Here is a 25,936-nt window from a genome sequence, read left to right as displayed (position 1 = left end):
CACAACTACTGAGCCTGCGCGTCTGGAGCCTGTGCTCCACAACAAGAGAGGCCATGAGAGTGAGAGGCCCGCGCACCGCGATGAAGAGTGGCCCCTGCTTGCCGCAACTAGAGAAAGCCCTCGCACAGAAACGAAGACCCAACACAGCCAAAAATAAATGAATAAATAAATAAATAAATTTATAAAAAAAAAAAAAAAAAAAAAAGAAGGGGAAAGATGTCTTCTTTTTTTCTAACCAAAAAGGACTCTTTGTGGCTATTGACCCACAAGTGTCTCAATTAGAAGTCTATCCCCTAGAACAAAGGGCCAACCAGCAGGTAACTGTTGGAATAAATCAATTGTTTCTAAGGTGTGTTCCGGGCAATTCCCCATTTCCTTGAATTAACTTTGGAGTTCCCTGAGAGAAACAGCCATCAAAGGAGTGAATGTTCTAAGTGTGTTTGTTCTCTCATCCACCTGACCAAACGAACATCACAGGTGCAGGTGTGTGACAGGAAAGCACTGGATATCCCAACTCAGTAGCTGGCGGGTGCAATGCTTTGTGTATACTAGTGGCAGAACGGGGGTGCAGTACATATTTGTGTCTTGACTCACTGAGGTAGGACACCAAGTAGCGTTTCATGTCTTGAAAAGATTGATGACCACTGTTTTCTCTTATGAAGTTGCTTCCTCATTCAGCCTTTCAGCCCTTCAGCTTGCTCAGGGAGGTCAAAGAGAAACTGGTTTTCTTGCATCATGTATCAGCATCCTCTTGAGATAACTATCTTGGAGTGAAAAATGTTATTGCATAAGTATGCACAGGATGAACATCTCTTCTGGTTTGCCTGTAACAGTCCAAATTTAAGCCCATTGCAGGATACTTGTTCATAATGCCCTCATTTACCCTCAGAAGTGTTCCAGTTTGGATGATCAATCATATCATCACCCTAATGAAGGTCTTTAGTAAGACCAGTCTGTGGTACTTTCTCAGTAACAGTGTCTCCCTGCTCCCCTTCCCTTTGGTTTAACCAAGACTCGGATCTAAAGGAACCCCATTTCAGAATATTAAAAAGCTTCTCTATTTCCATTATAAGCCATTCACTTGTGGTTACTGTACTATTTTAGTAATGACCAATTTTAATGGATTTGATTTATATATTTTCATCTCCTCCCTCCAAAAGAAACAAGAACAGTGCATTTTTCTCAAGCAAAAACAAAAGTAGCCATAACACAAGAAACAATAAACATATAATATTTTTTCATTAACAATCCAAACACTACAAAACATAGAATATACAACTTAAAAATGGAAATACAAACTGATGAAAAATGGGGTACATGTCATATTAGCAATGCAAAAGACCAGCTTAAGCATAGTTTCTCTAAATCAACAATTAATAAAAGGAAAGTGCCCTTTTCTCAAATATGCACAAAAATATTTCGGTCACTTCTAGGGAAAAATTAATCAAAACTTTCTGCTAATTCTATATTACAGCCTGTATTACTAACGGTTTACAAAACTTAAGCATCATCTTACACCTAAAATTTACAACTTTTTCCAATCATTATACACTCATTCAATCCAATCTGTCAAAAATAAAATTATTTCATTTCTATATTTATGAAATAATTATTGATATGTTATGGATCTCAAGTGGTGAATGTGTATGATGGGGACAGTAATCAGAATAATGTCATGTATCTAAAGTGGGCCAAGGATCAAATAGAGAGGAGAAGCACTTCCGCCTGGCACATTTGCGTATTGATTCCTGCAATTATTCTAGCATTTCTAAAGTAATTCTAATGGTACACTTCCTCATTCTAAAAGAAGTCTAAAGTTCTCATATTTAAATTTGCTATCCACTTCTAGAGTTTATTCAGAGTCTATCCAGTAATGCCACTTGGCAGAATGTTTCCTGCTGGGCTCATATTATCCTTACAATTCCGAGTCCAGCTGAAAGAAGTTAAACAGTAAGGACTCAATAAGATGGCCCTTTTTCTTCTACACGTTGAGTGATTCACACTTTTATGAAGCAAATTTTATGGTAAACCGCACAATCCTAGGTACAGCTCTATAATGCAAATGAGAAAGAAAACATTTAAATTTTAATTTTTCAAGCAACAATACCAATGTCCACTGCAACCCATGTCGCTGTAAGAGTCCTGCACGGTCATGCTTTTAGCCAAGATTTTACAATAAGCCTTGCTTCATGGGTGCAGTTCTAAAACTAGCAAGAATGGGAAATCACATTGCTGTCTCCTTCTGAGCCACCTGTACAAAAAGGACCTACAGTCAGTCACCCTCAGTTTTGAGCTTTCTGGTTCATGTCCAACAATTGCCTACTGAGCAGATTAACATTCACATAGGGTGGCAAACTTGAGGATGGAGAAGAACCGAACTGTAGTTCTGGAAAGGGTTCCAGCGGCTACCCAGTGGTCTTTTGGTGTCATTCACTGCTGCTGCTGCTGCTGCTGCCACCGCCATCCTCTTGCTTGGGGGAGGAGGAACTGTCTCGGACTGGCAGCAGGTCATAATGGCAAGGGATGTGACTGTTCTTTGGGAGGTCATATGGATCCTGGGTGAGATGCCCATTATTGCTGAATATTCCTTGGACAACACTCACTGTAGGTTCTGTGACAACCAGGGACACATTAACTGATCAGCAATGGAAATTAAAAAAAAAAAAAAAAGAATATGGCATTCTTTGCAAATATCAAACACACCAGAGGAGCTTTTATAAAAATATAAGAAGGGACTTCCCTGGTGGCACAGTGGTTAAGAATCCACCTGCCAATGCAGGGAACATGGGTTCGAGCCCTGGTCCAGGAAGATCCCACATGCTGCAGAGCAACTAAGCCCGTGCACCACAACTACTGAGCCTGTGCTCTAGAGCCCACGAGCCACAACTACTGAGCCTGCATGCCACAATTACTGAAGCCCGCACGCCTAGAGCCCGTGCTCCGCAACAAAAGAAACCACTGCAATGAGAAGCCTACGCACCGCAACGAAGAGTAGCCCCTGCTCGCCACAACTAGAGAAAGCCTGTGTGCAGCAACAAAGACCCAACTCAGCCAATAAATAAATAAATAAATAAATTTTAAAAAATATATAAGGGGCTTCCCTAGTGGCGCAGTGGTTGAGAATCCGCCTGCCAATGCAGGGGACACAGGTTCGAGCCCTGGTCTGGGAAGATCCCACATGCCGCGGAGCGGCTGGGCCGGTGCACCACAATTACTGAGCCTGCGCGTCTGGAGCCTGTGCTCCGCAACAAGAGAGGCCGCGATAGTGAGAGGCCCGCGCACCGCGATGAAGAGCGGCCTCCGCTCGCTGCCACTAGAGGAAGCCCTCGCACAGAAACGAAGACCCAACACAGCCATAAATAAATTAAAAAAAAAAAAAAAAAATATATATATATAAGAAAATATTATTTTTTAAAACAAATGATCCTTTTATAATCCCATAGAGGTGGCTACTCTGTGGTTCATAGAACCACTGAAGCTCACAAACGATGCTCAGAACAAAGGGTGACTGTATGGTTGCGATGAAGACATACAGAAACCCTGGACATGAATCACTGTCTGCAAAAACCTGGAGATAATCTAGTCCAAACCCCTTCCTCTACAGGTAAAACAACGAGGTCCTCTGGGGGTCGGGTCACTTGATTCACGGAGACACATAACAAGTGCACAGCTTTAGAACTCAGGACTCAGGCTCTCAGTTGAGTTCCCGTCTCACAGTGGTGGGCTTAGGGGACAGTTCAAAAGGGAACTGTTACTGACTTTTTAGAAATAAATGTAGTTCATTATGGCTTCCATTTTAAAAAGCTGTCTTAATACTTTAAAAAGAATTACGTATCTTTCCATGACATGTCTACGGCCTAAAATGAATGACAAATGACTAGAATTAAATAAGTCACTTCATTTACATGTACAGTTGACCCTTGAACAACGCAAGGTTGGGGTGCTCCACACCCTCCCCCAACCCGCTGCAACTGAAAATCCGCACATAACTTCACAATTGACCCTCCTATCCATGGTCTCACATCCTTGGATTGAACCAACTGCAGATCACATAGAACTGTAATATTTAGTATGGAAAAAATCCGTGTATAAGTGGACCCGTGCAGTTCCAACCCATGTTGCTCAAGGGTCAACTGTAGTAGAGAATTTTTTTCAGGCTTAAATCATAAATATTGAGAAAGATATGGAGAAAGAAAAATGAAAATATAAAGCTCTACTATCTAGCCCAGGATAGCTCTGCCCAGGATAGCTCTTGTATGTTTTAACTTTCCTCAAATGGTATTTGCAAGGGGCAATCAAAATAACTCTAATAGTAACTGAATTCTTATCAATTTGTATCAGATTCGCATCAGAGATTATTACTAATCTAATAGACAAATTTAAAAGTAAAATGTTCCAATCCTGCTAAAAGCATTATATTAATATAATGAATGCAACTAGGAAATGGAACCATCTGTTTAATCCACCTGAACCATTTGTTTTGGCTAACTTGACATATTAGCTAATATGATACATATGCTATTCCACATGCGTGCTAAAATATTCACTATGGTTACAAAACAAAAGATGGATGACTGGGTGGGAGGTAAATAAAAAAAAACTTACTTTGAATTTTCTAAATGGTATTTTCCCTGAAAAGTTCATTTGACACCAACTAATATGATCACCGTAAACACAGGTTAACATTTAAAATACAGACCATTATTTTCAATACAGTGTATATGAACTGCAACTACTGTATTCTCAAGGACTTTAAAATTGTTTGAAAAGAATATTCCCACTCACTAGGTTCTTTCTTTGGTTAGGAAAACTTACCAACTTCATAGACATTCTTGTTGGCTGAAGTTGAGTTATTGATCTCTGCATATGGGGAATCTCTCCGCGCCGGTGACTTCATCTCCACATAACCACACTCTGAGTGTTTGGGAATAAGGATGGGTGGGTCTTTAATAGTGGCATATGGGTTTTCAGAACTGCTTAGGGAGCAGTTACTTGAATTATATTCAGAATGTTTTCCCAGGTCTGTGAAGAGAGATGGGGTGGGGGGGAAAGCAAATGCTATTTCATGGGCAACATCATTTATTTTCTTGGCGATAACTGACTTGAGCAGATTACTTATTTTTCTTTGTAGCTATCTATAATTTTTAACAATGAAAATAATGGCATCCATTTCTTACGTATTTTGGAGAGAATCTGCTATAAAATTACCCATCCACAAAGTAATTTTGTCTCCTCTCTAAGGTGAGGACCAATGTAAACATCATGGATTTGATTTCATTTTTATTATCACACTCAAATAAAATTAATTCCACCTTATTTTACTAATAGTCTCCGAATCCTCAAAGGCTTCAGTCAAGAGCCCATCTGTTGCTGACCCCAGGAGCATAAGAAGATACTATTATCACGGTAAGGAAGGCAACTATGCTGTGAGGCTTCTTTTGTAAAACCTCAGGTCTGGGAACCTGAAGTTACTACTCAAGTTCCTTCCAAAAAGCAGGCTTCAGTGAACATGTAACCAAGCTGATCTCTTCCTCTTTTCCCTGCTATTTCCTTTCTCATATTTCTCTCTCCCCACAAGCCATATTTCTTTGAAAGGAATTATGAGTGTTTTCCCAACAAATCAAAGCCTTGGTTCTCCAAGACTTCTGCTCTAACAAGATCCACCTATGTTCACTCTCTTGCTCGCAGTCAAACGTGCTCATGTCTTTGCTGGAGTAATTAAACCCCCTAACAATGCTACACTTTCCCTACAGTGCCACTTTCGCTGGTTTAACAAATTATTCCTGTCTCTGAGGTAAAAAAAATTTTTACTTGTGTTCTGATAAATGTATTTCTTCCTCAAATTTACACTATACCTTTCAAGGATTTTCCCATATAACTTCTGTCAAGTCCAAAAGCACCTGTAACAAAGGAAGAAAAAAATATCCAGTGAGGACTGAAAGAAAGAGAAAACTCATCTAATATTCTCAGGTCCTTGGAGAAGATGGCTTGGTCACCCACTGTCTCCCCACTGCAGGTAATAGCCAAGGATGCTGCTTTCCAAACCTCGACACCAGATCACTTGCGCCAGATGTTTCAGTACTTAAGAGTTTAAAAAAATGTTATATAGCATTCTGAGCATTCTCCTGCTCGTTTCAGTGACTTTGGGAAAGGCTGGTCAATATGGGGTAGAAACTGAGGCACAGATGAATCAGTAGACTTGATTCAAGGTTGCTCGGTGGAAAGGACACAATCAGGCTAGAACTGAGACAAAGGACTGGGATCTCATCACTTGTTAGCTACATGACTTTACACAAGATGTTCAACTCGCTGAGCCTCAATTTTCTTATCTCTAAAATGGGGAAAACACAACCCACCTTCTAAGTCTTACAGGGTTGTTGTGAACATGAAGTGAAATAGACCATAGGGAAAGGCATTGCAAACTCTGAAGCACCATATAAATGAATGGTGTTTCAGTTACTGTAACACTTTTTTAAAAATTTTATTTTATTGAAGTACAGTTGATTTAAAATGTGTCAGTTCCTGAGCTACAGCAAAGTGATTCAGTTACACATATATATATATATATATATATATATTCTTTTTCATATTCTTTTCAATTATGGTTTATTACAAGATATTGAATATAGTTCCCTGTGCTATACAGTAGGACCTTGTTGTTTATCTATTCTATATATGTAATAGTTTGTCACACATTGTTGCTAGGAAAAGTTAGCAGTTTCTATGATTCCACTGGGAAAGGACAACTGGAAGTCCCACACTTGAACTTTCCTGGACTCTGCCCCGTGTCTCTTCCCTCGCTGATTTTAATCTGTACCTTTTTGCTGTGATAAACTGTAACCATGAGTATAACAGCTCTTAGTGAGTTCTGTCTTTCTAGCAAATTATTGATCCTGTGGGTGGTCTTGAGGACCCTTGAACTTGTAGTTGGTATCAGAAGTGAGGGTGGTCTTAGAGATTCTGGACTTTTTAAAGGGACCCGGTGAAGACAGGCAGCCTGTGGCCTGACAGCAGCCTAATCAAAGAACTCTATGTTATTCTTTGCCTAATTCCCTTGGCCATCTCCAAACTGTGGCAAAGTCTTGTTAAATGTCCGTCTTGATCTTAGCTGTGCAATGGCTAGCCTTCCCCAAGGGGTTAAAGAGAGGAGCAACATGGGGTGGTTAGTAAATCAAGGAATAAGAGCGGGGCTATGAGACCAGCCACTCATGGCAGATTCCCTCTTCTCTGCCCTGGAAGATCAGGGTACAGTTTTAACAAGGAAGCAGGTGGGCTTCCTCATAAACTCCTGTCTGTCCCAATCCCTGAACAGGCGCTTTCAAATGCTCCAGTTAATCTACTTCATACAATGAGCCAGAACGTGATCCTTATCTCTAGTTTACAAACAAACAAATCAGTCTTGAGAGGATGACTGGCACAGTGTCATATCACAGAACCAGGAATTGATCTCACAGCTTGTGTGTCAAGTTCAGGGCTCTTTCAGACAGCATCACAACTTTCCCATCATTTAAAACTACTACACACTTCATTATCCATAATGTGTCTTATTCTGTTCTTTGTAAGAAAAGACTTTTTCGATGCAACAACTTTACAGGGATATTAAATGCAGAATTACTTTTGGATGGGAACAAACCAAGGAGATCCAGAATTTCCAATGAAGATTTTATGTTACTAATAATCAGTCCCTTGGGTCTTATTGAGACAGAAAGCGGAGAAATTTATATGTGACAGTTACAGTGACTGTGTGTTGTGTTCTGGAATCAGGACAAACTCCATTAAGTGGAGATGGAATGAGAGAACTTTTCCCTCATTAGTGCTGGGTGGTATTTGACTATTATCAATTCATGTACTTCTTTAAGCTAGATTATTAACCTCCCTAAAGTTAAGTGATTTCACCAGTAGGTATAATGTGAATCTGGTATATAAGTAATTTTACTCTAAGTATGTAGAAATACACATCCTAGTGATAATGTTGGTTATCAATTGAAGAATGAAGATAAAAGTTAAGGATTTGTACTCATTTGCTACTTAAACATTTCCATTTCCATAGTAAGAGGGGATTCCAGAGCCCACAGGGGTTGGTTCCTCCATGTGGCTCAGATGAATGGACATATACGGTATTCACAGAAGGATCGAAGTGAGGGGAGGCAGAAGACCAACTGTGAGACCCAATTTTACCCCCTTCCTTCTATGAAATCTTGGACAAGAGGGTTAACCTCTTTGCTTATTCCTCTATAAAACAAGATTTGTGGAAGGACCCACACAGTAGGGGGTGCCAGATTTAGTAAATAAAAACACAGGAGGTCCAGTTAAATTTGAATTTTAGAGAAACAACAAATAATTTTTCATATAAGTTTGCCTCGTGCAACATTTGGGATATATTTATACAAAAATTATTTGTTTCTTATCTGAAATTCCAATTTAATGGGACTTCCTGGCAACCTTACCACCAAATAAATACATATGAAAGGGATTGCTGCCCCTAAGACACTGCACACATGTTAGTTACTATATCATTCCGCTCCTCCCTGAAAATAAGGGGCTGCACCACATGCTCAATGGGGTATCAGAGCAGTTCTTTAAGTGTGGTCCAGGAATCCCCAGCCCCTTTTGCAGGAGGGCCCCGAGATGAAATGTTGTGTTCTCATCATAATATAACACTATTTGTCCTTTCCACTCTCCTTCTCTCTCAGGTGTATGTTGGAGTTTTCCAGGAGCCACACCAAGTGCAAGATCACTACTGATCAAACACAGAAGCCGATATGAAAATCTAGCTGTCCTCTATTAAGCCAGGTGGTAAAGAGATGTATAAAAGTGTTAAACAGTGCCACTCTTCTCACTAATTTTTTTTGTTTCATTTTGGAAAATGTAGTTATTTTTCATAAAAATGCATTTTATGTTATCACGAAATGAGGTGTTACTATAAATTAATAAATAGCTCTTTAAGATGTTCTCAGATTTTATTTGTAATATGGTAAATATCAGCAGATATAACCCATGTCGGTAGGGGTTCTTTGGGCTCCTCGATTACTTTTAAGGGTGTATGAAAGGGTCCTGATTCCCAGACGTTTGAGAACCACTGACTTACTATTTTCAGAACCACTGACTTACTATTAGATATCTAATTGATATCTCTATCTCCTCACCTAAAAGAGGAAGGGCCTCTAGTGAGGGTGCCTCAGATTAACAGAGAGCAAAGAGAAGCACACACCCTGGAACCAAGCTGACTAGGTTCAAATTCCAGCTCCACCATTTAATAGGCTTTGAGAACTTACACAAGTTACTTAACCTCTTTACGACTGAGTTTCACTACTGTAACAGGGAGATGATGATGATAATAATGGTACCTATAACAGTACTTGTGAGAATTAGGTGAGTTAATACATGGAGAGGTGGGGTGTAAGCTATGAGCAGGCAGAGATCCTTGTCTCTTTTTATCAATTCCTGGCTCATAGTAAGAACTCAATAAATGTTGAATAAATAAAGCCCTTAGGACAGTAAAAGCCCCATACAGGGATTAGGTATAATCCTATGACTTTGTTTTTCCATGCATGTTTTCAATAGATCGCTTTGGCACTGTCATGAATCTGTCACTGTTTGCAGTGACTAGAAGACAAAGATGCTTGTGAAGGTGGGGAAGGGGGGACTTGCCAAGCTCGTTGAGGTAGCCGCCGTGTTTCCAGTCCGCAGGCAGTGTGCCTGTGTAGTCCACCACAGGGCCCCTCTTCCCAGGATTCACATTTTTCAGGTTCACAAACAGCTGATTGTTTTTTGACTGTTAAAAATATAAACAACAAAAGATTTAAAGAGAAAATACAATATGGCATAGTGAAGCGTTACCCATCTGGGGAAAGCAAGTCCATGGCATGTATCAAGGACCGGTCCTTACATGAGGATGCACCAAGAGGCCAAGATGACCGCTTCCGACCTGGCAGGACTTAGAGGCAGCAGGAGTATGTGTCCCTAGGCCCCAACCCTTTCCTCCACTGCCGCAACTGCTCCATTTCCTGCTGTCGCTCTGTGCCAGTTAGACTTTACTTTGGTTTACATACATGGAATTTTGAACTGAAAAAACAAATTCTTGGTCTGAGCTTTCCCATCAAACACTGTATGATCTTGTACGAGTCACTCTTAGCAGTTTTCTTAGCCATAAGCATGAGGATAAGATGACCTACTTTGTTCCCTCCCTGAATGGGAATAAGAACAAATGGTATGACAAATATCAAAGTCTCTGGAGAATGTGAAGTGCTATTTAACTATGAGGCACTATAATTAAAATCCAGCTGCATTGATTTAATTGCAACTGAATTAATTTAATTAGCTTGGTTTTCTTCTAATAGAGAGCTGGAATTAGACAACGGAGACTGGAAATATAATTCAGGCGCAGTTTGGAAGGGAGAAATGTTTGGGATTTCAGAGCACTGAAAGAGACCTGGGGGCGAACTGGGTGGTACCAGAGGAGCCACTCTGGGGCCTCCAACCTCTATGGGCATCTGTAAAATGGGATAATGACTCTTGATTCATAGGATTGGTGTGAAGATTAAATCATTCTAATCATTTTACAAATTTATATTTGTATTTGTATTTCATGTGGTTCAAGTGAAATAAATGCATATTATTGTTGTTGTCATTACTCAAGTATGGGTGGCCAGGAAAGGGCACTAGAAGACAGGTGGTCACAAAAGTCAAACTTGGCAATTTTACCCAGGCCTGAGTCCGCTATAGGTTTGGTCTAAGACATTACTTTAGAACCTCATGCAATGTTAGAAACATTTTTCCAAAGAAGTGCAACGAAAAGAGTACAAGTTGTAGAAACAGCGAGACTGACTCACCTCGCAGCAGCCTCACTCACAAGCGATGTTTGGAAGTGACTTAAATTCCCCACTACTTAGGGGTTTTTGTCAGTAAACCTGAGATCCTAACACACACCCATGGGACTGTTTAGAGGAATAAATGAGACAATAGATGTATGTACGTAGAACGGCAGCTGGCAAACAGTAGCCCTCATACATGCTTGTTTGTTCCTCTCTCCCCTGCCCACCCTCACTGGCTTAGACCATTTCCTCTCACCTTTGCGATGGTCATCCTGTCCCTGTTGTTGACGTGAGGGGATGTGGCACACTGGGTGAGTGTGTGGTAACTGGGATTGGTGAAGTAATGGCTGTTAGCATTTCCACCATTGCTGTGAGGAAGGGTTTCTGCCAGAAGAGAAGGAAATGGTTAAGATGGCAGGCTCCCTAAATGCCCATGGGAAAGAGGGAAGCAAAATAATAAGAACAAATGTTTGGACTGCTTCCATATCACAGGCGGGACAGAATCCCCTCCTGCCCTGCATACGCAGCAAAGCCTCTAGAAGCAGCAGGCATCTGCCTTCCTACCTGCCTCCTGGAAAAGTGTGAAAGTATCCACCAACAACTGCTCTTTGCTTTGGAGCTTGTACAAGCTGGGAAGGCATCACTTTGAAGCTACTTCTGCTGTAAGCTTCCTCTTTTTTTAAACACTCGAATTCTTGACACAATATTCCGCACTAGAAATGCACTACTAAGTAAATCAGCTACTTTATGGATTCCCCCAGAATCGCTTAATTTATAAACATGTAACCCACCTGAAATCCTTCAGTGATTGCCCCCAAATTAATAAATACCTTAAGTTTCCAAATTCTTCACTTATGTGGTTACTTCTTCTCAGGATTGAGCGTGTCACTTAAAAATTTACTTTTTATGGGGTCTCGTGACAGAAAGGAAGATTCAAAAGAGTTTTCTTAAAGAACAGCCTTGGTTCTTGCTAATCCCCCCATAACTGTTTCTTATATAACTTGGTTGCTGTGCAGCTAATGATTCCCATGGGCCCCAGGACAGGCTGGAAGGCACCTTGGAAGTAAGGCCAGAGACAGAAGACCGGCTCCTCATCCCTGACCTGCTCCATGACCTCGATAAAATTATGGCCACCTCCTCCTCTCCCCACCCTATCCCCCACATATGACAAAAGCTTGGGACTGGGTGCCCACCAAAGCTCCTTCCAGGTTGAAATTCCCAACATTTAAAGCAACCATATAATGAATCCAATTTTAAATCCCTCATAGAAGACAACAGTGATGATTTCACCACTGTTGTCACATAAAACGCATTTCTAACAATGCATCTTCTCCAAACATAAAATTTTCTCAAGGCTGATTGACAATAACAACAGGCAGCACAGCCCAAAATGCTCAGTTTCAAAGAACCAGGATGAAGCCTCATTTTTCAAGGAGTAAAATGCCTCTGGTGAGTCCAGTCTCACCTGAAATGGCATAGTCTGCATTCATGACCCTCATGGCGGGGGTGTAGGTGACTGCTGGCATGCTCGATTCCTTCCCCTTCTGCTTGTGTCTATAAATAATGAACAACGCCAGGAGGAACAGAACAACTAGGACAAGAATGATGATACCCGCAATGGCCCCGATCTGGTAGGAATCAGTGGGGAGAGCTGTACTGGTTCTGCTTAAGCTGTTCAGATTTCCGACTATTATAACACCAGCTAGAAAAGGAGAAAAAGAGATGTGAGTAAGGATGACAATGTGCCGGATAAATATCTGGTCTCTATTTACAAAAATCTCCCACTGTGCTAATGCCTGGATATTTTCAGTTCACGAAGTGTCAATTTAGAAACTTTTGGAAACAGAGAAGGAAGGAAAAACAAACATTCCTCATGTTCAGATGTTGTTGGCTTGTCCGTGCCCAGAAGAGGGCTTCTCTAAGCCTCAAAAAAGAGACAGGATTTCCTGAACCCAAAGACTCAACAGTAGGGTTTGAGAGCTTCTCACAGATTTCCAATTAAACGCTTAGATCAGCAGTTACTTGGGGGTAATAATTTATCTAATTTTTATTGTTCTTTATTTATTATCCAGCATTAAGCTTATGAATGGCTAACTCAAGTGCCTAACTTTATTTTATGTTTATCCTTAGCATGTCTAAGAGGAAAGTAATTTTCCTTCCAGTCAAGAATAAGTCCATTAGAAATCTAGCCCAAGATCAGGATCTGTCTTGTCCTAATTTCAATGAGCCTTTTACCTCAGAAGATATGTTCTATGAGGTATTTTCTATGACATAAAGGTCTGTCCCAATAATACCTGGTAACATCACCTGAAAACCTTACTCATTAAAATTCAAAATTTCATTTTACATAGTTCTTCCTTGAGTTCCATCAAGTGAAGGCACAAGTGGGGCTGACAATCAAGAAACCTGGCATCTAAAAAAATTGATCCATACATTCTGAACTTTCCCTTAAGCTCTTAGGCTGCAGTTTCATCATCTGTAAAAGAGGAAATAATGAATACATCCTTCATGGCCTCCATGAAGGTACTTCCAGCTCAAATGTCCCTATGACTTTATGATTCTAAATGCTAGAACTTCTTATAAGACAGCCTGCCCCAAAAGGCAGGCACCAAGGCCAGTGTAGTGTGATTACAATGTATTTGTAACAACAATGTTATTGTGGAATATAACATTGTATTGTTATGATGGTCAAATACAAATCATGAGCATGTCAAAGTTATTTTACGAAAGAAAGTTAAATAGGAATATCCACATAATTTACTGTTTAAGATGACTTCACTTACATGACTATATGAATTTTCTGAAGCCTTTACAGCCCATGTGTTTATGACATAGAGAAAGCACCACATGCACTAGGAGCTCTCTGAAGGCCATGCTTCAGAACTATCTTTCTCAAGGGAGCCATCCACCCCAGAATCAGAATTGCCCAAGTAGGACTGACTATGTATATTGCAGGTAGTCCCAGGTGACTGTGATATACACCCTAGTTAAAAACCACAGGCACAAGTTTCTTGAAAGGTTAAACATGCACATACCATATGACCCAATCCTTCTATTCCTATGAACTTACCCAAGAGAAATGAAAGCCTATGTCCCCAAAGACTTGACACGCTACTGTTCACAATAGCTTTATCTGCAGTAGCCAAAAACTGGAAACAATCCAAATGTCCATCACAAGAGAATGAATGGGTCAACAAATTACAGTATATCCACGCAATAGAATACTACTCAGCAATAAAAAGAACTGAAGTATTGATACACACAGCAACATGGTTCAAAAAGAATTATGCCGAATAAACAAAGTCAGACAAAAAAGAGTACAGTATGGTTCCACGTATATGAAATTCTAGGAAATGCAAACTTATCTATAGTGACAGAAAGTAGATCAGTGATTGCCTGGGACCTAGTGGTGGCAGGGAGGGAACTTTGGGGGGTGATGGATGTATTCATTATTTTTATTGTGGTGATAGTTTCATGGGTGTATACATACGTCAGATTTTATCAAGTTGTATACTTTGTGTTGTACATATGTGTTATATATATATGTGTGTGTGTATACATATATACAGTATAATTATATATATATATATATGTGTTGCTTTTTACAGGTTAATTATATTTCAATAAAGCTGAAAAAATTGTAGGCACAGTGGAAAACTCATGAGCTTTGGAATCAGACAAACCTGCTATCAAAACACTAACATATTCTAGATATATGTAACCTTGGGCAAATCACTCAACTTCTTCCAGCTTGAGTGTCCTCATCTGAGTAAGTATCCTTCACTAGCATCCTTACCTTGATCACATCGTGCCCCCTTCCATCCTGGGCTGCAGTAACAGGTCCCGGTGATGTGGTCACAGGTGGAGTTGTTCAGACAGTCACATATCTGGCGACAGCCATAGCCATATGTTCCTGCAGGGCACTCTGAGGAGAAGATGAGAGTCCAATGTAGCTCTCCAGCCTTGGGAACCTGGGGCAAGGGTCTTACTGTATGATCTGGTATGCCTGGAGGCCAGCCCTTCCAGGGGATCCCTGTTCAGGGAGACTTGTACCACCTAGGGTGTCCTAGAGCTGGCTGGTGTTCCTTGAGTCACGCTGGGACTCACAGGCCAGGCAGCACAGGGCCAGAGACTGAGGCCCTCATCACGGCTCTGGGCACTTTCAGATTCTGTTGTATGTACCCACCTCCCTGATGGAGGTTTGTAGAGAGTCTGTGGAACCCCAGTGGAACTGATGAAGATCATCACTAAGGGCAATCTGAGATGACTCCAGCAGGCAAAACTATGGGATGGAAGGGGACTACGCTGAAAAGTATAAACTAGAGATGCTTCTTTGAGAACATGTATATGTTACTGTAGGCTGTAGGAGCCTCCTGAAGGCACATTCTGACTTGGATTAGCTGGGAGCAGGGGAAGAGGGAGAGGGCAAGCTTTGTTAATTCTCTAGGTAAGAACTTCATTTACCACAGAAAGGCTCAAAATTTGGATTTGCGGGTTGAAGACTGAGAGATTAAAATAGTGAGATTATTACGATGTAGTCGTGTAAGAGTTGGGCATGAATTTCAAAGAATATACTAGGCATGTTAAATGTAAAAATTATCATGACAAAATACTGATGTTTTTTGTAAAGTGAGCAGCAGGGGGCAATGTGCTGTTACTATCAGAGCTCTCTGTCAGACACAGGGTTTCTATTTACACATGAGCATTAGGAAAAGTCTCCAAAAATAGGAACATTTTAATTTGATGTTCAGAGTAATCATGGAAGCACTTAAGATGTTTTTATTTAATAAGCTCATAACCATGCTGGCATTCAAGTGAAAGTCAGTTTAGAGCCTATTCTGGTTTCTAGGCATATATGTATGTGTATATACGTTTAGACATTTATACACATACGCATAATATTTATATACACAAAGCAGTGTGCAGGCAACTGTGGGACTCAGTATCTGTTTCATGATTAAATGAACTAGTAGTGCAAAGCTAAAATGGGGCCATCTCTGTCCAGGCTGATTCCTGGATGTCACCCTTGTTATTTACTAGATGGGAGGATATGCAGATATATTCTAGAGTTTGGCACATAGACAGCCAGGCAAACATGGCTGCCCAGTGGTGCTGTGAGGTTCTGGGGAGGGGTCGTGGAGGGAGAGTAGTGCTTTGTTGCCCAAGTCCTACTATGCTGATCAACCTTTCCAGGCCACATTGCTCCTAGAGCCATGTAATCTTTGTTGCATCCTTTTCAAGAGCACACCCTCTGTAAGCAGGAAACGTCCTGCACCTTTCCTGTCATTTATGGTGAAAGAGTGAGCCTCATACGGCTCTAAGACCTGATTTATTCATCTTGAACACTGAATGAAAGTCACAGAGGAAAGGAACAATAAATTACTTTGAAATACTCAGTCTAAGGCTCATGTTCTTACAGCCCTGTGAGCAGATGCGTAGCTGCTGGGGTAGAAGTGGAACCAGAAGGATGGGGAATTCCAATAGAGTATATGCTCCCTGAGTGGGATTTTTACAACAAAAAAATTGAAGGCAATATATTGTCTGGAAGGTTGTTAATACTCAGATGAGGAGTAGTTAGTGGAAACGGTATAAAAGCACTATCAAGAGAAGGTTGTCCGAAGCGTGGCCGTGTTTGCACGGACTCACCCCTCCCCCACGGCGGGGCTGGCACTGGGCTCTCAGCCCCTCTGCCCCCGCGCACCCAACCTGGCCCTACCGAACGCACACCCCTCCGCTGCGAGACCCTGGCACGGCCTCTGCCGTGGGGAAAGCCTGACTGGCTCTTTGAAAGCTCTGAGCAGCCACGTTCCAAAAATAAGAAGGGGAGGAAGAAAGAGCCAGGATGAACAGATGGAAACTTGAATTCTGTCTTCGTCCTTGTAGCCACACCCCCTCTACCCAGAGCGCTGATCAGTTCCTCAGAAGAAGAATTTTGAGGACAAGGACAGCCAGCAAGAATCCCAAGGTAGCGGGGTCTCTGGCAGGGGAAGGAAGTCAACCGCGCTGTTAGGGGACCAGCCATCAGGCGGAACAGCCTCAAAGCTGTGGGTCCTGCCTTCGCATCGTCAGGAGTTGGAGGGGAAATAACAGCGCCTAGAGGTGCCTCGCTCTCACACTCACTCTGCTCACACTGCTTCCCCATGAACCCGGTGCGGCAAGTACACTGTCCGGAGATGTGGTCGCAGTCGGCTCCGTTTTGACACCGGCATATCAAGGCGCAGTCCTTTCCATAGAAGCCCAGGGGACATCCTGTGCGAGAAGGAAGGACAGCAGAGTCAGGAGCCCGCTGAGGAGAAACCCAGCTCCGCCTCCAACATGTTTGTGTTTGAACCTGAAGGACGCTGAGCCAGTAGAGCGAGAATAAAGATAATGCGCATCGCAGCTTCTCACAACGGCTTCTTTTAAGTCCCAAGATGGAGCTCTTGGGAGGAACTTGTACTTCACGAGCAGGCAGAAGAGCAGTTCCACGCCTGGGGCGGTTTAACCATCGCTGGTATCCCTGGAGGCAAGCTGGTGTCTTCTAACAAAGCATTCCATCAACCCCATGGAAGTCCGGGGACGTTTCCTTTCATTTTTTTCTCTCGACTACTAGAATCCTGGACTCAAATTCCATGGACTGAAATGAGTACTTTGTTAAAATTACCTACATGCTTTTACTTATAGTACAGAATGTCTCCAAGTCTGCTACTAGCCCTGTCATCCCTATCTGTTACTCTCTTATGTAATAGTATCTTCTTCAGCAAAGATGTGTGGTAGAATTCTGATCTTAAAAAAACCTGCACTTCATAGGTGCATTGTTAGAAAAAGCAATAAGCCTTCTTACTGCTGCACAATTTTCAAGACCCAGACTACTGGGGCCTTTGGGCTGAGGACATGCACAAGCCCTATTGGCTTTCCTGGGCCAGCAGCTGCCCTGCAGGAGTGTTTCAGGGCTCTCTGCCATCATGAAAACTTCAATGCGGGCTGCTCGACGGCTGTTTCCAAGCATCACATGTGCTTTTTAATCTTCCCTTTCTCTTATAGAAGTTTTAATGAAAGCTCAACTTTCAAGAAACAGAGGCAGAACATGGATGCCAGCATGCAATGACATCATTTCCACATATTTATTTAGCACCTACTCTGTGCCAGGTTCTTTTCCTGCATCCTCTCATTGAATCTTTTCAATAACCCAGAAACACAGGGATAGATATTCTCACCCTATGGATGGAAACTGAGCCCAAGTCACACAGCCAGCAAATGGCAGGATGGCAGGGCCACGATACAAACACAGGGAAGTCTGGCTCCAGACCCCATGTTCTTCCCGCTGTGCTGTGCTACTTTTACTTCAAAAGGTCCTCTGATTGAAGCAGGTCCTAATTTTAGAATTATGCACAATAACTTTTCCTTTTTCTTTTCTCTGAAGAGCTGAAAAACTTTCTATATATACAATCTTGGCAGAATATGCTTGAGACAACCTCCCTCCTCGTCAATTTTTCCTTTCAAATCACGGCTCAAGGTCTAAACCCCCTTCTAGAAACTTCCAAAAGACTTGTTCAGCCTGTTCTCTAATTATGTTCTCTAATTAGTATTAAATAAGAGTTGACTGATTTCTGACCCATCTTTCTTCCTCAGCTCATTTCCGTGATTTAAAATTATATATTGTTATTACTGATCACCATAATACATGCTTTCCTGTCTTGCCTCCTTTATTCCACTGAAGACAAGAGGGCAGAGATCAGTCTTCTTATCCCAACAGTGCTGAGCTGTGGAGTACTTTGTACATTATACCCTATGATGCTAAAAACCTCATAGAAGACGAGACAGTGAAGACATTGTGTGACATAAAATGGAGAAAAAGAACTAGTGGTTCTTAAAGCATGATCCCAGACTGACATCACCCCTTGGAAGGCTGTTAGCAATGTGAATCCTCAGGTCCCACCCCAGACCTAATGAATCAGACACTCTGGGAGCGGAGCCAGCGGTTGTGTTTATCCAGCCAGCCGGGTGATTCCGGAGCTCGCTAAAATTCGAGAACCACAGAATTGGTCTTCTCCAGGAGCACACATTAGGTCAGGCAGTGAGGCTTGTTGTCTTCACTTCCTTTCTAATCACTGCCGCTTATCCTAACCTTTGTGCTGCTAGAATAAATGACAGGGGATCTGAGCCATGTAAATAGGGCCTGGTGAAAGGAGAGAAGTGAAAGAAGCTGCACACCATCACTTATAGCATCGCTCCACCTCAGTGTCCTGATATGACACAGGGACAGCAAACCTGGAACGTGGTATCTCTTAACTGCCTAGAGGAATTTAGATGTCTCAGGGTCACTGGGTGATGAAACCCTCCAATGCCAGGAACCTCGGGGAGCTCAGCTCATGCCCCCGCTTGGTGAGCCTCCAAAGGCATGCCACTTACTCTGAGTGCAGTAGAGCCCCGTCCAGCCCGGAGTACATTTGCATTCCCCGTCGTAGGCGCTGCAGAAGGCCCCGTTGTGGCAGTTGCATGTGTGGATGCAGTTGGGACCCCAGTGCGCAGGTGGGCAAGCTGAAAGCACAGCACGCATGGAGAGCTCTGTGAGAGTCCTGAGGCCAGTACCCCGAAGAGAGGATCCCACCCGCCTTACACAGCTCCTCGCGTGTGACAGGTCAGCAGTGAGCATCAGGATTGAGAAAGACCGTGCTCCACATCTGTCTCAATTCCAGATGGTAATGCTGATGGCGACAGCACCCATCATGACGGACATGGTATTCGTACACAGACTGCAGGGCGAGGTGGGCAGAGTAAACATCATTCCAAATTTACAGATTTAGTTATTTAACAAACGCATATTGAGACCTACATATGCCCAGCACTGTTCTAGGCCCAGGGGAGATAGCAGAAAACAAGACAAGGTCCAGACCACCCTCTGAAAGCTTGTATTTTAGTAGGGGAAGCAGGCAAACCAACTAACCACCCAACCACCCAGCCGGCCAAAAAAATAAGGGCAGTAAGGACTATAAGAAAAAATAAAATAGGGAAAGGGGGACAAGAATGATGGGGGCTACTCCTTTACGGAAGGCCTCTCTGAGGAGAGGACATTTGACCAGAGACCATATGGGCAAGATGGTGTGACTCGAGAGAAGCTAAGGAACCCAAGGTCATATAATTCACATCTGTGATGTCTAAACCTGCACGTGTCACTCTACTCTAGAGCTGTCCCTAGAGGCTTGTTTTAAACGTGAAGGTTCCCATTTGTTTGTAAGACTTGGTTTACTGTAAAAACTCTTAATTGGACAAAGCGGAAAATAATCAAACTAAATCATTAGGGGTCATCGCCCACTGAAGAGCAATCAGAACCTCGGATAAAGTATCTGTGAAATAACGTTTAAAATTATGGGGTAAAATGATTTGATTTACCAAAGAAGTACTTTTTATTCATATTAACACTTCAAAAACTACTTTAAAGAAGAAACACTTACAATTTCTATATGGTTATCCAGAAGGGAATATGGCCCCAAGAAGATAATAAATAAATATGAATTAAAAAATGAAAAAAATTTTTCCCGTAATTGTGTGTACCATTTTTGCCCAAGAGCAAGGGAAAAATCATAGCTGACACTTGAAGTCTGGAATGAACTTCTGAATGGATTTTCTGAGTACAAGACCCTCATTTTACAAATGAAGAATCATTTTAGTGAATAAGCAAAGTGCTGCCTATTTAGGTTCTTTCCGAGACATGAGTTGGATTTAAATTCAGGACCACTGCATAGAACTCTTACTGAGGGGAAAAAAGCCACTTAAAAATTAAATAACATATCTTATAATTATTCATATAGTCTTTCTTGATTATTTAAATACTCATACTTCAATCCTAAAGAATTTGAAAACAAATGTAAATAAATGGTTGATCAGTTGTTCCCAAACAAGACTTACGTTGAGAGCAGTCACTGCCGATCCAACCTGGGTAACACTGACAAGATCTGTCAATGGGGTTACAGGTTCCATTGTTGGTACAGGTGCAAATTCCTGCACAGTTTTTCCCAAATCTGCCACTGGGACACACTGTGAATAAATCATAGGTCAGAAACTCACAATTACATCTCATCTCACAGAACCCTAGACTCAGGATAGGAAATGACTTTAAAGGTCATCAACCCAGCCGTCCATTCGGTAGCTGCCTCCACTCAAGAGCATCCCTCATCCTGAATGAGCTCATTTTTACAAACATCTGAAGCCAACGACCCTCGTTAAGGCGACACAAATCAGGAGACATCACCACATTTCTAGAAATCTTCCTGGCTCCTTGCTCAGGGAGTCAAAAATCCTTCCTCATATTGATTTTTCATGGAAGGCTGTTTCCAATTAAACCTGAAAAGTAGCACAGCTCAGAGAATAAAGAGACTGTGCTGGACTGGCAAGCCAGCTTTTCCAAAGCTCAGAGTCATATTTACAGAAGCTGCAGCCACAGCGTGCCAGGAGGCATCGCTAGCTGCTAGCTGAAGACGGGCGTGTCCTTTGGGAAGCCTGAGGACAGGCTGCATGGGGCCTGCTCACCACCACATATTTCTCCCAAAGCCTGCGCACCCTACCTTCATTGCAGAGGGCGCCTGTGAAGCCAGGCAAGCAGTCACACAGGCCTGTGATGTGGTGGCAGGGCCCACTGCTGTGCACACACTGTGGACACGTCTGGCTGCAGCGATGCCCATAAAAACCAGGGGAGCAGACTGAAAACAGAAAGGAAATAGTTATCTTCCCGGAGATGTGTTTCTCTCTTATTCCACATAAGGATCTAGTTCAAGTTTGAGGTAAAAAAAAAAAATTCTTTTTAATGATACCGAGAATTTTCCAAGTATAAAACAACAACAAAAGGAACGAGGGCGCTCTTCAATAATGAAAAGAAGCCAGTAAACTCTGAATTGCTTCAGGGCAGGCAAAATGTCTTAGTTCTCTTTATCTTCCCATTTATGGCCCCAATTAGCTCAAAGCTTGGCATAGAGCAGGGGCTTGAGGAATTTTTGTTGAGCAAATAAATTAAAGAAATAAAATTCTAAATACGAACAAGGCCCAAATAAATACTTTCAAGCCACACGTTAATCCTTTATTCTTTAAGAGTCATTTCTGGCAATAAATAGATCTACAGTCAGAATTAAAAGATTGTTCCTCCTCAAAATGGTCCAGGTTAATGACTGTGATTGAAAAGTAAAAAAGCAAAATGCTTTGTAATTAGGTTCTTCCCAAGACGTTATTTGGATTTAAGTATAGAATGACAGCATAGAACCCTTAATGCAAAAAATCATAATTAAAAAAATAGAATAATGTATCTTACAATTAGTCATATATTCCTTTCTTCATTACATTTACTAAAAGATTGAGGAAAATCTTATGGATCAATCCCTAACTCAAAAATTCTATTGACCAATGTCATCAGCCCCCATTTTAAGCTCCGCAATCCTATTTTTCCCTGAGCACTGGCTTTCAGACTACTAGAAGGATGTATGATTTGCCGCAAAGTTTGGCTGGTGTTGACTTCTGGTAATTGAGGTAAGGCCAATGCCCAAATGGTTGAATAAAATATTTACAGGTCAATGGATTTCTGGAACACCATTTGCAAGATTTAAGGCAGGATCAAGAAACTGGTGATGATGCCAATGAGGCAATGAAATCATTCCTGAGAAGAAATGGCTAAAGCCCCATCTGTTAGGTTAGTCCTGAAGGTTGGAAAGAACGAAGCCTTTGGGGAAGGGCTATCGAGTGAGGACAGCTCTGCAAAGGACAGGGTGACCTCGCCACTCTCCCCTGCCCTCGACTACAACAGAACACTTCTATGAGTTGAGGGGTGGGACAGAGATCAGGATTCTGTACACGGTGATCTGAGAAGGGAAGGTGGAAACTGCCGTCTAACGAGACACTTACTTCTCTGACAAGTGGTGCCTCGGAACCCTGGCGCACACTCGCAGATGCCGTCGTCAGGGGAGCACGAAGCCCCGTTTTTACAGTAGCAGGGCAGGGAGCAGTTGGGGCCCCAGCGTCCCTCAGCGCACACGCTGTCACAGTGGATACCTGAAACAAGGCACACGGGCAAGGCTGAGTGAGGAGCCGTTGGGGCGGGCGCCTGGGATGCTAAGTCAGAGACCAGGACCAAGGTCACCATATCGACTCTGAGGTATCACGGGCAGCAGTGAGTGGGCATGATACAAGTCTTAAAATCCACTTATACACATCAATACATCATCACATATTGGATCGTATATCATATCGTCATAACATTAAAATAATCCCAGAACTGTTTTCTGTGGTGTCATAAAGGAGAAGGAATAGAACATCTTTGTTATACTGATTTTTCTTCTTTAGGAGGAGAGAGCAGAGGAGAAGCCCAAGGGCTCTGTCTATTGAAGGCAAAATTTATCAAAAATACTATAACCTTTAGCCTCCGGCAACTTCCTCCCTTCCCCATTCTTTGTTTTTATGGAGAAATGGACAAAGTGTAGAAAGATAAGGTTGAAGCAAAAGGTGGTTAAATTGTTTTACGTAAAGAAAATCTTCCCCTGGAGCAAACAAATAAACACAGTCTTAAAATATTTTGAAAATACAGTGTACAAGACAGAAAGATATACTAATCTGTGCCACCAAATTCCTCTTTAAACATTTAATCTGCCATTGGGCAGACACAGGCAGAATATCACAAATGATGTTACTCATAGCTGTTGTCTAAGCTATTGATTATTATGAACCCATATGCAGGTGTTTAACTCTCAATCTGGAAATAGAGAAACTTTAGAGTCAGTTTCGAGTGAACAAATGCCTAAAGGAAACAAAGAAAATCCAAAGTTGCAAAAAATAAAAATAAAACCAGGTTTTATTTGAGATAAATGGAAGTTTCTTTTGTAAATCTGTATTCGAAATGCCACAGAGGGCTCTTTCTTGTAAGTCAGAATACTTCACAACTCAAAGAAATGCTCCTTGCTTTGAGAGGCAAGAAGAATGAGTTATAATTAGGAGCGAACTGGCGACTGCTGGCCTCAGACCAAGTGAAAACACAGTAGGAACAAGCCCACTCCCACTCTGACGATTCCAGAACACGAACTCCGCCCGCACCAAGGAGGCTGACAAGGCCCTGTTTTGTATTAAAGTTTTTGCCCCTAAATTGATTAGGAGAAAAGTTACCATGGCCCAAACCTTAACACAGAAGCAGCCCCAAACCATAAAGTGAACGTTGCTAATTGGTGGCCAGTCATTTCTGCTGAAATAGCTCCACTTTTGACTGTTCCTGTTTTTCTCCATCTGAAAGTCTTCTGCATGGTACAGGCTGTTAAATAGGCATGAAAAAGCACAGACCTCATTGTGTTTCGCTTGAACTTACAACAGACTGTTATTTTAGCTTGGCTGCTGGCTGAAGAAAGGCAAGCAGGCCTGTTAGAAGCCAACTGGGGTTTAAGTGTTCCCCATAAAATAAAATGCGGAATTTTGGCCTACTATGATATTTTCTTTCTTGAGTTGACAAATATTTGATCTTTCAATTCTCTTTCGAAAAACTGAGATGGAATTGCAAATGTTACGCTCCCCAAGTGTGCTAAAGCTGCCCCAGAGTCTTAGCTGGTGTTTTGACTCATAGCTATACTAGGCAGAAGCATCAAATGGATTGAGGAGCCAGCCACTTTGAAAGAGGCTGCAGGGGCTTCCCTGGTGGCGCAGTGGTTGAGAATCTGCCTGCCAATGCAGGAGACACGGGTTCGAGCCCTGGTCTGGGAAGATCCCACATGCCGCGGAGCAACTAGGCCCATGAGCCACAATTACTGAGCCTGTGCTCCGCAACAAGAGAGGCCGCAATAGTGAGAGGCCCGCGCACCACGATGAATAGTGGCCCCTGCTTGCCACAACTAGAGAAAGCCCTCGCACAGAAATGAAGACCCAACACAGCCATAAATAAATAAATAAATAAATAAAATAAACCCAAAGTTTAAAAAAAAAAAAAAGTAAGCTGAAATATTTAGTTTAAAAAAAAAAAAAGAAAGAGGCTGCAAATCTAAAGTTTGTTTTCCATATTTGAAAGAAGTACCCATAAAGGTAACCCGCTACAGGCTTCACTCTCTATTCAAGTTCAAGTTCTGAGCTCTGATGGTGAGTCAGGACTCCTATTTAGCAGCAGCTAATATGGGACACCTGCTTCATAAAGATCCAGACGACCCTGGCCATTTTGGTCTGGAGCTACCCAGGCAAATCCGAGTTAGGATTTTAAAGAAGTGGAAGCTGAATGATTATCTGGTTAATCTGAAAATCATCCTGAAAATTAGTCCTGATTTTTGACACTTTTTTTGTGGGATAGGAGTTTGCGGGAGGTGGAGATTTAGCCATTTATGGTGATTTAGCTTATCAACTACTTACCAAATCTCTACATGACAATAAATGCAGTTAAGATGGAATACACTTTAGATCAAAAAGCATATGCTGCTTTTTCACATTAGAGATTATCATGATTTATGTATTAATTAGCACATTCTCAATCAAAGCATGTCAAGAAAAATGATGCCAGGGCAGATTGGCAAATCAGAATAAAGTGATCCTTTATTTCATATCTGTTTCCTCTTCTCTAGTAGGTTTGTCCAGCTGGTTAACATAACCATCAGTTACAATCAACTTTATCGAGGTAATTTTCATAGAAGTAACAAGGCCCCCGATATAGCAAGGAGATCCATTGCAAAGATAAGCTTTTTTTCACATGATTTACCCATCATTTCATTTCCAGAGAATCACAGGGAATTCTAGAGATCATCTATCAAGCCTTCTGTCTCCAATCATATGAGCATATTTCAATAGAACCAAGCTTACGTTTAAATAACTTTTATTTTAGGGCTGCAAATAAGTCTTTCCTTGGCAAGTAAATTATAACAATTCTATTACCAACTCCCTTTAAAAATTCAATTCCTTTTTTTTTTCCTCTATCACTAGTAAAAGTGAGTCATCATTTTGCAGATATTAATGCCAAATCTATTTGGAGACAAATATAAAGCATGTTTCAGTCAAGGGGCAACTCCAGGAAAAAAGCATGACGCTGTCTTTTTTCCTCTCGCTGCACCGTTTTCTCCTATTGCTATTCCTCCCCTCTGGACCTCTGCGCCCTCCTGTTATCTTTCGTTTCATCTTACAGTCAGAAAAAGATAAGATAAATG

At 41.8% G+C, this 25,936-nt stretch overlaps 1 protein-coding gene across 5 annotated transcripts in view; it reads right to left on the bottom strand.

Moving 5' to 3' along the window:
• Window positions 1-1,124: 1,124 nt before the first annotated feature.
• Window positions 1,125-25,936, bottom strand: part of MEGF10 (multiple EGF like domains 10) — a 157,503-nt gene continuing 132,691 nt past the window's right edge. For 4 of the 5 annotated variants that reach the window (XM_057541529.1, XM_057541528.1, XM_057541527.1 and 1 more), the window contains 12 exons: window positions 22,683-22,829; window positions 21,359-21,493; window positions 20,703-20,831; window positions 19,206-19,334; window positions 16,935-17,063; window positions 14,611-14,739; window positions 12,280-12,516; window positions 11,071-11,198; window positions 9,652-9,775; window positions 5,856-5,900; window positions 4,816-5,022; window positions 1,125-2,635 (listed from right to left, as the gene is read on the bottom strand). In XM_057541529.1, coding sequence (XP_057397512.1) covers window positions 2,427-2,635; window positions 4,816-5,022; window positions 5,856-5,900; window positions 9,652-9,775; window positions 11,071-11,198; window positions 12,280-12,516; window positions 14,611-14,739; window positions 16,935-17,063; window positions 19,206-19,334; window positions 20,703-20,831; window positions 21,359-21,493; window positions 22,683-22,829 — 1,748 coding nt within the window. In that variant the 3' untranslated portion in view covers window positions 1,125-2,426. The remainder of the gene's footprint in view (window positions 2,636-4,815; window positions 5,023-5,855; window positions 5,901-9,651; window positions 9,776-11,070; window positions 11,199-12,279; window positions 12,517-14,610; window positions 14,740-16,934; window positions 17,064-19,205; window positions 19,335-20,702; window positions 20,832-21,358; window positions 21,494-22,682; window positions 22,830-25,936) is intronic. The other variant, XM_057541530.1, reaches the window with a different exon arrangement.

Source organism: Balaenoptera acutorostrata, chromosome 2 (assembly GCF_949987535.1).
Source record: "Balaenoptera acutorostrata chromosome 2, mBalAcu1.1, whole genome shotgun sequence".
In the NCBI taxonomy this organism is placed as follows: Eukaryota; Metazoa; Chordata; class Mammalia; order Artiodactyla; family Balaenopteridae; genus Balaenoptera; species Balaenoptera acutorostrata.
Note: the sequence above shows the minus strand (reverse complement) of the source record. Positions and strands in the feature narration are given on the sequence as shown.